This window comes from Frieseomelitta varia, unplaced genomic scaffold, assembly GCF_011392965.1.
Source record: "Frieseomelitta varia isolate USP_RPSP 00005682 unplaced genomic scaffold, Fvar_1.2 scaffold_242, whole genome shotgun sequence".
NCBI lineage: Eukaryota > Metazoa > Arthropoda > Insecta > Hymenoptera > Apidae > Frieseomelitta > Frieseomelitta varia.
In genome coordinates, this window is record NW_025109971.1 from 466,885 (window position 1) to 479,307 (window position 12,423).

A 12,423-nucleotide genomic window follows, 5' to 3' on the forward strand; every position below is an offset into this window, starting at 1 on the left:
TTAAACAACTTGAATAAAATTTGAATCAAATCAACATTCCTATTCACAAAAAGTAAAATTTAAATCAGCTTAATTAAAGTAAATTTTATTTTCGATAACTAAAACAATGTCTCGCTAACAATAAGAGATAACTTACTCATAATAAGTTCTAAGTAAACATCAAATAAAAAGTACATACATATTACTACCACTATATTAAGCTTATTAGATATTTATTTCAATTCTATGTAATTATTATTGCACGTGGTATCATATTATTAAATTTTTTTTTTCTTTCCTAAATTATAAAATTTAATATCAAATAGTTTGTTTGAAGGAAAAGGCTGGCGATTTAGTACTGATTACTGAGTACTTCATTCAATAAACGAAAAGTGGAAGATTACATTCATGCTTCATTGATTCATTCGATAAAAAGGTTTCACAGACAAGGAGCAGTTTGTTAGTAACAGTTGCTCTATTTGTAGTGTCTGGCTATAGTGCTATTACTTAGAATTACTGACAATGAGTTCATTAGGAAAGTGAATTTATAGCATAGCTGTTCGTACTTCAGTTAGCAAACTTTATCAGTAAAGTCATCTTTCAGATTTGATAGCGATAACCGAGGGCCAATTGTTATTAATCAACAAGGCTAAATTGTAATTTGAGGCATGCCACTAAATTATGGCACAGCTATTGAATTGCGCTATTCACACACTAGATAGATACTATTATATTGTTATGTATTCACTAAATATTTTAGTATTATTCAGTGTATTCAATAAAAAATTTTTATACATCTCTCTTCCTCAATAATTAAATTAAATTAAATAATTAAATATTTCATAATATTAAAAATTTATGTGATATATAATAATATATGTAGAAATCTATACAATATCTTAAAACCAAAGTACTTGCATTATTCTTTCAATACATAATATTTCCTGGCATGTACTGTCAATCTAAACATTTTCTTTTTTTTTTTGTTTATTTATTTCAATTGACTAACTGACTGACTAAGAAGCCTTCGTCACTAAACACACTACCTTGAATTCATTATTTGTTGTATTTGGCACTCTTCATTCTTGATTTTGCAATTTACACTTTCGTAACAAGTTAATCTATAATTAACGTAAAATTCAGTCACGTAATTAGTGAGACGATTTATTGAAACAGTTGGAACACAGTCTAGACATTAAATAAATTATATCTAAACTATATCTGAAATTCAAATGAATCACGAAAGCAATATTTCAATGTAAATAATTTTTTTGTATTTATATTTATAAATCTATTTTTTATATTACTTTTGTTTCATTCTATATTATTATTATTAAATTTATATTGTATAAATAAATATTATTTCCTGCTTTGTAACAAATGATATATGTTATAAAATCATCCAAGAAAATAATGTTAATGCAATAATTCAATTGACGAATAAAAAATTACATCAACATATTAAAAACTATATCTTTGTCCTATCACACATGATAATAACTATGTCTAACTATTAATTATAATTATTAATTTTGCTAATTGGACTATGATAACAAGTACTCTAAATTCTATATGTTTGTATAGATTTATGATAAATGCTAATCTCTAGATATAACTATTATAAAATTATTATATATAACTATTAATATAATTATATATTATATTATAATATTCTGATATCTAATATATATTAATATATTACTATATAATAGAACATATATTATATTATAATAATTATATATAATTATACATAATATCATATAGAATATTATATAATTGTAATATTATCTAACTGTAAAAATATAAATTGGTCACATGTATATATATATATATGTTATTATACATATATATATTTGTATATGTATAACAATTTCGCGTATTTAGCAATAACAATAGTATATATAAACTAGATTGTGTATGTTTATATAAATTCAATGTTTATGCAGTTAAAACTGTAAGATGTAAATAAAAATACATATATTACCATCATTAAACATTCTAACAAGATTATATTTGGGTATTTCTTATATTTGTTATATTTTTGTATCATCTTGAGTATTTCATGTATTTTCGCCTTATATCGTTGCATTTTGCATATTTTTATATTTGCAAATAGATGAACTATATAATTATAGTTCAACTATCGTCTTGGCAACCATTACGAATTCTAATTTTAAAAAATTACGAATTTCAACTGTCGTGTCCGATATTACTAACCTAACAGTCGTTACGAATTCCAGTTTTAAAAATTTCGTCTACCCAGCAGTGACAATATCTTCAATATGCATAAAAACACAAATTTTGCTTGTTCTTGTTCAATATTATCCACTCAACAATCATTAAAAATTCAAATTCCAAAAACTTTGCCTACTTGGCAACAATTACGTTTTCAACGCACGAATTTCAGTTGCTCCAGTCGGTATTATCAATCGAGCAAATTTCATTTTACAGACTCCAATTTTAAAAATGGCGAATAAACGTACGAAAGAGGTTAAAAAGAGTAAGAAGCGTGTTGAGAAAAAAAAAGAAAGAAACAAATTGGCGCTTAAAGATTACCTGTGTAATTTCTATTTTGATACAAACGACACTTGCATTAAGATACGAGGTGGCGGGAAAGTCTCCGGCAATTACCACTTCGCGCGCGCGCTGCCTATAATTAATCGAGGAAATTGTGTCAGAAATAGTGGCCAGCGTGTAATATACGGAAGCAGAAACGTGAGAGAACGACTATCCGAAGGACGTGGCTGATCATTAATCATAACATCGGCACAGTTGTTGCGACGGCACGGTAACGATTACAGAAGGCTCGAATATCAGCGGGTACTGAATATACCGATGTATATACTACATGACTGGTCGCGGTTGCGCACGCATGCATACGTCGCTTTCCCGTTCCTGCGATTAAAATCGATTGCGATAGATCGCGATCGAAGGGTATCGTTGATGCGCGAGACCATGTCTGACAAGTGGCTAGAATACTTTTGTCTAAGCGAGCAATTCCTCGTAGGTGAAACGCGTGCGACTCGAGAGAAGCAGTTCCAGGTAACCCCATTCGGTTCGAGCGTTAATTAACCTGTTTCTATCAAGATGACCGATTCAGATTGTCGTAGGAGCTGCGGATTGTGATTGTCCTGACGACGGAACAATACAATCACGGAACGCGCGTTGATCTCTGACCCAAACTGGTAATACAAATTTCAAAGAACGTCGTTAATCCACTGCACCAGTTTGAATTTTTCAAAGCTACACGCGCGTTTTAGTGTAAAATCATTGTAACGTATTAATTAATATCCCATGACGTTTGTTGTCAGGTGTTAATCGTAAATACTATATGAGGCTGAGATTAACGCTTGTTCGTTCAATAACACGAAACGACAGCGTACCACATCGAGTAGAAAGTTTATCCACCAGTCGTCAATTATTGACGATTATTTGACCACGAATCAACAGCAGAGGTACGCTTGGCAACGTACCGCGTGTCGCCTACCAACAGTTACATCTATTTCCGTCTTTTAGGCATCACCGCTTTCCCCACTTGCGACAGCTGTCATACTACGTGTTATCAAGCTACGTGAAGCGTCGTTCGGAGGAGCATGATTGAACCGCGACCGTACACACACACACACGAACACACACACACAGTCCCTTCATCCCCTCGTGGCGAGGCGAACGCAAAAAAACAGGCACAACGATAGTCGCTCGGACGTGGCGTGCGTGCACTTGTCGCGTCTCAAAGTCATACCCGAAGCCTTCTCGATTCGTCACTTACGGAATATAAATAGCGAGTAATAACGACCGAGAGATGCTATATGTAACTTCATGAGAAGATACAGATACAGATATAGAAGGGAGAGCCACGATTTTATTGTTAGAGTGCGTGCAAGTCGCTAGACTCGATTACGATTAAGTAATAACAGGAAAGACAACACGCGGCTTGACAGTCGCTTCAGTAACGTTGAAACCTCGAAACAGCTCGCCGCTGTACCGTTTCGAATTTCCCGCCGTGCAGAGCCGCCAATCGTCGAACACCGTGACCGTAACCGCACACCCGCCAATCGTTCGTGATGCTGCACACGAGAACCCTCGCCGTCGCTGCAGCATCGCCTCTCCTCGTTGAAAGTATCTTGTCGTCCTGGTTGCTTCGCATGCCTGGCAGCCATGTTGCGTCCAACCGTTCCATCGGCGATCGTGCCCTCAACCGTGGCGAAATATCGCGCGAAGACATGCTCGAGAGCTACCAGAAGATACGGGAGAAGTACAAGTGTAAGTAAGAACAGCAGCAGCCATTTTATCTCGACGTCCTTCTCTCGCTGCCAATGCTCCTCGACGTTCTGTCTCGGTCGTGCTTCTGCGCGCTGTGCTGCGTGGTGCCGCGGGTCCGCGCATGCGCACCCCCTCGTCACTTTGATATTTCAAATCGATGGAACTGGCGCGAGACCTTGATAGCCGTCTATTCATGCGGAAATCATAATTGATTTGTTAATGAATCTCCCTTCCCAGGAAGCATTCGATTTAGGCGAAAATTCTATTGAATACACAACGCTGTCGAATCTCTCGAGAACAGCATATTTGATCATCCGTTGCGTGAAACAACAACAACATGATTGTATAATCGTTGCCTCTGGCAAATTTCCAAAACTGGCAATACACATCGGATCTATTTAGAGTGTTTGTTATTATGAATAATTGTATGATTTGTAGATTTTAACAAGATGTCTACTGCGAAGTGTTTGATACAACACTTTAAATCAAATTGTGGAAACTATAAATTTCGATGTTTGGCGAATTAATTGGAAGAAAACTCTATGTATATCAGAATTTGTCTTTGTGGAACTAATTAGGAAAAGAACAGAGGAGAGACGGGACGAACGGCCGAGCAGACAAATCTAGGACGGTGAAAAGCATCTCGTATCGGACATCTGCGAAACAAAACGAGAGCGCGAACTTATCGAAGAAACAATCCCGTGTTATTCTGCTGTTTAGTTGAAAATCCTTATACAAGGCTGTGTATATAGAGACGCGTGTCTATATATATCATACCTATAGAGTCTGATATTCTGTTTACGCATTCATCTTGATATGTCTATCTGATTGTGAGGTAGCTTGAAACATTAAACAGGAAAAGTAGCGTCAGTCTATTTTTAGATTACACTCTACGCAGAAAATGATAAAGGAAGTAGACATATTAAAATATTATGTATTAATAATATTAATCCTTTTGCATTTAATTATTTTTTACGAATGTATTCACATTTGACTATTTTCGAGATAATTGCTTTAGATAACCATTTATTATATACTAACATTTTAAAGAAAATTTTTTTTATTGCTTTGTTTGTAGGTATAATAAAATGAGCAGTTAGACCTGAATTATCTTTCAAATAAATAAAGAATATCCAAAATGAAGGAAAAATGGAGAAAAACTTTAGTACGAAATGAAGATGCTGACGTCCATTTATCATGTATTATTATCGAAAAAAACAAGTTTGCGTAGATTACATTGACAGAGAACATTTGTTTTATTTTGTGCATTTCTTGCAATGACTTTACACCACGTTACAGTTGTTAAATACGCAGTTCTCTTCAAGATTAGCATTTCAATGAAAAATCACATTTCAATGGAAAAGCACGTAACGAATAATTTAAATTAAAGTTACAATTCGGTACTTTTGTAAATATTTATAATATCTTAAAATTTTTGAACGTTTTTCTTTACTTCTTTTTAAAAATGATCCGAGTTCAACTGTTTATTTTTTATCTGAACCTAGTTTTAAGTATAAACAAAATTGTCAAAGTCGACGAGAAAACTTTCTCACTTTCTTGCAAATTGTTTTAAGCATGTCCATTTGTATCTTTACAATAAATTGACAATTCAAATTTACGTGAAATTCTTTATCAATATTGTGAATTACGTAAGGGAAATAAATGCGTCATCTACAGAATGTATAGTATGAAATTGCTATTGATCAAATTTCTTGGTCAATCTCTCACGCAAACTAATGCATGTATTTAAGGAAAAACTGAAGTTGTATGAGTATATATTTGCGAAGATGCTGATTGAAACAATTAAAATTATAAATTATATAAAGTATAACAAAAATTCAATTATCTTTAAAAGTAAAATTATCTCTAAATTATCCTTGAAAGTTAATTACTGCGATAAGTAAATTAACATCAATAAATTATTGATATTCAACAAAAACATGTTACAAATTAAAATGGTATTTTAATCCTTTCTTGTATGAATCAAAGAGCCAGAGATTATTTATCTAAAAGTATTTTTCTTTGCTAAATTGTTGAATATTAAAAATTTTTTACTTCGACTTAATTTAATTTCTTTTTAGTCGTAATGCTTTAACTAAATAAATATAAACTATATACAGATACTTGTACCTATCTATTGTACTCAATCTTGATAAATTAAATTTTCTTTTTTGTAGCTAAGAAACTTCCGCAAGACGTGAATCCAAAAGGAGTGTTCGCTTGCAATGAGCTCGACTTGAAAGAGGTCCAAGTTTATGGATTCGATTATGACTACACATTAGCTTGTTACAAACCATCGATGGATTACTTATTGTACAACCTTGGACGAGATATGCTGATTCAAAAGTATAAGGTATATAAATATACACACTGCACCTTATAACTATAAAACGCAATAAAAAATGAAGTACGTTCTTTTCTTTTCCAAGAATAAATTACATTCATTAAAATTTATTCTTTTTCATTGTTGTTATTTCATAGCAATAAAATATTTTATTATACAAAAATTAACATGACGAAAATTTATTATATATATATATATGTGTGTACGCATTTTTAAGCAACAGGAGAAAAATTGCTCGTGTATATACATGAGTCGGGGAAACGGCGCTGGAGATAAACTTTCAAACTCGTCGAGACTAATTCGAATGAAACTTCGTAACTCATTTCTGCTGGACGAGTTCGGTTCGTCAGCGGCGTTTTCTCGAAAATCAAGCGACAATTACCGCCGAACGAGAATTTCAATTGAAACTTAACGCAAACTCATTTAATCGGCTGTACAGTACCCCGAGGGAATCGGCAACCTCGAGTACAAGAAGGATTTCGCTGTTCGTGGGCTCCATTACGACATCGAAAAGGGTCTGCTGCTGAAACTCGACAGCTTCTTGCAAATTCAATTTGGCACCGTTTACCGCGGTTTGCATCCAGTACCCGACGACGAGGTCCTCAGGCTCTATAAAAACCGGATAATACCGATCGCTTATGTGGAAGCGCCTAATAAACATTCTCATGTAAGGATACCGTGAATGAACATGATAATTGACTTATAATGGATCGGTGTTTCCGAGGATGATTATTGTTTTCGTAAAAGTAATAAAATTGCTTGTTAAGTAGACTGCGAAATTTCTGTGCAAAATTGCATATAATATTCATAATATGAAACAATATATGAAATACTGGAAGCACGATACTTCCATGGATGAGACACTTTTATCTTTTTGATTGTATTTTCAAAAATATAAATTTTTATACAAATTCGCCGTCTACTAACGAGTTACTACTGAATGTACACTGCAATTCAAAAGTATCCGGACAATTGTTTTTAATTGTAGAATGTTTTGATTTACGGACGAATTGTTCTTTGTTAACTGTCTCTTGTGACAAAATATTATAATGTTAAATTGTTTTTCGAAGATTACGATATATATATATACGATAAAATTATATACGTCTGTAATTGTCAAATCTTTTAAATACTATACTATTTTTTTATTTAACAAACTCTTTATCTTCAAATTATTTCATTCCTAAATTAGAGAGGATCTTTTATCGTGAATGCTAATAGGAATAATATTTACATAATAAATTTATTGTAACTATTAAAATATATTGTTGCCATTTTTAGTATTTTAAATTATTTTAAGTTATTAAAAATAATGATTTCAACAATTGTCATTAATTTACACATATTAGTAAAATTCACAAATTATTACTGCGAATTGACTAATCCGGATATTTATGATCTGTAGTGTAAATAGAATCTAAAAGTGAAACATGAAAAATCAAAAGTATGAATAAATAAATAATTCAGAAATCACACTTCATCCAATGTGTGCTATAAATATTTTAAAAAATCAATTACGATTGATGCAAATTTTAATTATGCACACTTACAGTGGCTCACAAAAGTATTAGAATGCTTATAGAATATAACTGAAAATTGGTAAAGTTTAAACAAATTGTAAAATATACATAAAAATTACAAAGTATTTAAACAATCAGATATTCATATTATATAAATAATATTTATTTTTTTGGCATTATTTATATGTTTAAGTGCACTATTCATACTGCATACACTGCGTATGATATATGAATATTTTGCAATTTTCATATACATCTCCAGATTGCTTTTAAATTTTAATATTACCGTCAAAATGTAATATATTATATTCAATATATTATAAAATATAATATACTATAATCAAAATAGTTGCAATTACAGTTAATGAAATTTCAAAATTACATGTATAAAAACATACAATATATTCATAAAAATCTTTTATTTACATTAAGTGTTCAAATACTTTTATGAAACACTATGAAACACTATATAACAAATAAAGTTGCTGTAAAGAATTTTATATTTGTTTTATGTATTGTAGAATTTATATAAAACTTTAATTGATCGTTTTAAAATGATAACATTAAAAACTAAAGTTGTCATTTACAAACTAACAGTATCATTTACCAACGTAAAAATACGCATAAATATACATGTTTTAACTTTTTCTTGTAATTGTTATTCATATATATGTGCGTACTTTAAATTGCAAATGCCTGAAAGAGAATGTAAGAACATGTAACAATTTAAATATCCTTCGTTTATTTGCACGCAACAACTTTTGTGATTTTCGTGATGGGTTTTTCCAACGTAAAACATAGAAAGTGAGTATTCGCAGTTCTTTGTAGAATATGCAGATTTGTTATGTATAAATGAAATGAATTTTTCTAAGGACGGACCACACCGAACGAAAATGGTTCAATTGGCTGACTTATTTTCGGTGCCGGAAATGGGTCTTCTGTGCAATGTCACGGAATACTTCCTTAGAAATCATATCGACTATCACCCCGAAATACTTTTCAGAGATGTAAAGGTAAACCAAATAAAATATACAACATGCAATACATTATAATAATATGTTATAATAGTTATTTCTACAAAAATATAACATTATATAAATATTTTGTTTCAGAACTCTGTACAAAGTTGTCATCCTATAATGCATGGTATGGTAGTACAAAATGTGTCCGAATATTTGGAACAGAACCAGGATTTAAAAAGATTTTTTGTTCGACTTAAGAAAGCTAATAAAAAAATGTTTTTAGTAACCAATAGCCCTTTCCATTTCGTGTAAGTATTACACTAAATGAGATTAATAATATAATGTGATATTATATATTTAATTAATATTAATTATCTAATATAATCATAAAAATAAAACATAATACTTTTATTATAGCGATATTGGAATGAAATTTTTGGTTGGTGATGATTGGAAAGATTATTTCGATGTAGTAATAGTGCAAGCAAGAAAACCGAAGTTTTTTACCGAAGAATCTCGACCTCTTAGAATATACGATGAAGTTAACAAAACACAGTTATGGGATCGAGTCACTAAACTTGACAAGGGAGCTATATATCTTGAGGTGTGCTTAGTTTAAAATTATTTCTTAAATATTTCTTAAAGATCTCTTTATAAATACAATAATTTTACTATGTGATAAAAATTTCATAAATATTTAATTTTCGAATTAGGGCACGGTTAAACAATTACAAGATATGACCGGGTGGCGGGGACATCAAGTATTATATTTTGGAGATCATCCTTACAGCGATTTAGCGGACGTAACATTGGAACACGGTTGGCGAACTGGAGCTATAATTAAAGAATTAACGGTGAATCTGCAATTTTTTTCAACTTTATACAGAATTGAAAGCCAGTCAAAAATTATATTTTTTATACTTTATAATATTATCTTTAAAAAAAAATCAAAAGTAAATTTTAAAAAAACAAATTTTATATTAATAGTATGTTACAAAATAAATATTATTGAAGATCTTAATGCTCAGACTTAATTTAAAAAAATTTGTAATGTAATTTAGAATTTATTATTTTAAAAAAATAAACTAAACTAAACAGAATATCTTCACATGTTACAGCATGAAATTTCAACGCTAAATAATCCAAAATTTAAAGAAAATGCAAACTGGTTGCAAATGCTGACAGGATTGATTGAAGAACATCAAGATTATGAAGGGCCAGATGTGCAAACAGTACTTGACGAATGGATCAAGGAAAGAGATAAATTAAGAAACGAGATAAAACGAGTATTTAATGAGCAATTTGGTTCTGTATTCAGAACATATCATAATCCAACATATTTTTCGAGAAGACTTTTTAGATTTGCTGATATTTATATGAGTACAATTACAAATTTACTGGAATACTCAACACATCATACCTTTTATCCCAGAAGAGGTGTAATGCCACATGAATACACAAGTTATTTTGTATAATACATAGAATATTTAGATTTATAATTGAAAATATCTGATGCTTTGGAGCATGGTAGGAGTTTATACATCAAAAATCAAAAATAAATTCAATCAAAATTTCTAAATGAAATAACAATGATGAAAATTAGATATTTAAAACGCATTTGCGTTTTATGTATGTAATAAGAGAATGTTAGACTGCTTAATGCGTTATACAAGGATATGCATAAATTTATATATGCATCATTTCTTCTCTAGAGGAAATAATTAATTTACAAAAGTTCCATTATAGGATTCATCAAAATGAATTAATGTATAGTGTATATGTTGTTATTATTTAGAATATCCAAAGATTGTTAAAGATAAACACAAAAAAACTATATAAAATTATATAAAAGAAAAAAAAAATAGAATAGTATTCTAGGAAAAAAGAATGAAGTGACCTATACAGAACAATAAAAAAAATGTATTGCTTAGTCAACATTAAACTATTCTATTTGAGATATTTCTTTCTTTTTATGGCAAACAGATACAAGTGTACGTAATTTATTCAGGTACAAAATTTGTTATTCTAAATGTTAAATATAATGTTCGTTATCAAAGTACACATACCATATTGTAAAAGAGAAATATAAAAATTACTCTATGATATTATTATAAATAATAAAGTACAATTTATAGGGTTGTTCCTAATAACTGTGATTCTAGTTTTGAAGTTAACAGCAAATACAAGGTGTTTCTTTCATTTTTCCTACCTGAAATATTTGCGCTGCATTAAAGATTGAATAAGAATACTATTTCATCTTAATAATGTAACATTTACCAAAGAAATACATTACATAATTTAAAGAATGTATTTCCAAAGAAAATGTTTCAATAATAATGTGCCACATATCAGACTTGTAAAAGTGAACAATCTCGTTTATGTAAGATATTTTAAACGCAAGGCAGATATTTTAGAGAATAAAAACAAAGAAATCACTCTATGCATAGTTTCATCTAGTTTCTAGGTTAATATTAGAAGTTTACGTTGTACAAAGAAAATGTAATACATCGAATTAGATTATATTGAAAATATTAATATACAAACGAGAAAAGATTCCATTTAATATTTTGCTTAGCGAAGTAGTACGGTAATTTATCCGAATCACTTATTTCCTCTAAATGCAGATGTGTTCAAATGTATGTAATAGTCAATAAAATTAAATTTAGACAAAATTATTATAACTTATTCAATATTTTTAATAATGCCGTTATTAATTTAGCTTTACTTTAATTTCCAATATTTATTTCACTCTTTAAAATATTTTCGATAAATTAATGATAATAATTTAATCATTATATGATAATCTGTTTTAGCATTATTTTAGTAAACATTATATAAAATAAATAACAAAAAGAGTCAACGAGAAATATAAAACGTTGCAATTATAAATATGAGTATTATAAACGATAGTCATAAAAAATTTTAAATTAATTAATTCTTCATTTATAATGTTATTGTCTTTGTTAAATAATTAGAAATAAGTTTTATAATATAATATAAAATATAAATTATAAACAATATTTAACATCTCAAAAAAGTACAGAATTTCTGTAAATTTTAAACTGTTGAATCTTTTCAACAGTTTCTTTTGTTCGAATCTTGAAATTGTAACTAAGACAATAATTACGAAATTAATTTTGTAAATGTGAAAAATTTCTTTTAAATTCAGTACTTTTTTATATAGGTAAACTACAATTTTATAACACAAATTAATTGTAATTGTACACAGTAATATCCATAATTAATAGGACTTGATAACAAAATAAAATTAATTACTAAAGAATAAAATCAATTAACTTTTGAAAATCTATTTAAAAAGAAATTTAAATATAAATACCTCAGTATATATATTAAA

At 29.5% G+C, this 12,423-nt stretch overlaps 1 protein-coding gene across 2 annotated transcripts; it reads left to right on the top strand.

Moving 5' to 3' along the window:
- The first annotated feature begins 2,857 nt into the window (after positions 1 to 2,857).
- On the top strand, positions 2,858 to 11,753 carry LOC122527998 (5'-nucleotidase domain-containing protein 3). 2 transcript variants are annotated; one of them, XM_043652649.1, is made up of 12 exons: positions 2,859 to 3,021; positions 3,090 to 3,164; positions 3,291 to 3,434; positions 3,496 to 4,242; positions 6,420 to 6,595; positions 7,026 to 7,253; positions 8,908 to 8,910; positions 8,979 to 9,119; positions 9,219 to 9,376; positions 9,486 to 9,672; positions 9,782 to 9,922; positions 10,187 to 11,753. In XM_043652649.1, exons 4-12 carry the CDS (start codon positions 4,044 to 4,046, stop codon positions 10,541 to 10,543), a joined length of 1,590 nt encoding a protein of 529 aa, XP_043508584.1. In that variant the 5' UTR covers positions 2,859 to 3,021; positions 3,090 to 3,164; positions 3,291 to 3,434; positions 3,496 to 4,043; the 3' UTR covers positions 10,544 to 11,753. The 2 variants fall into 2 exon arrangements, with proteins under 2 accessions (XP_043508585.1, XP_043508584.1); XM_043652650.1 differs by lacking the exon at positions 8,908 to 8,910 and having other exon boundaries at positions 2,858 to 3,164.
- The last annotated feature ends 670 nt before the right edge of the window (positions 11,754 to 12,423 follow it).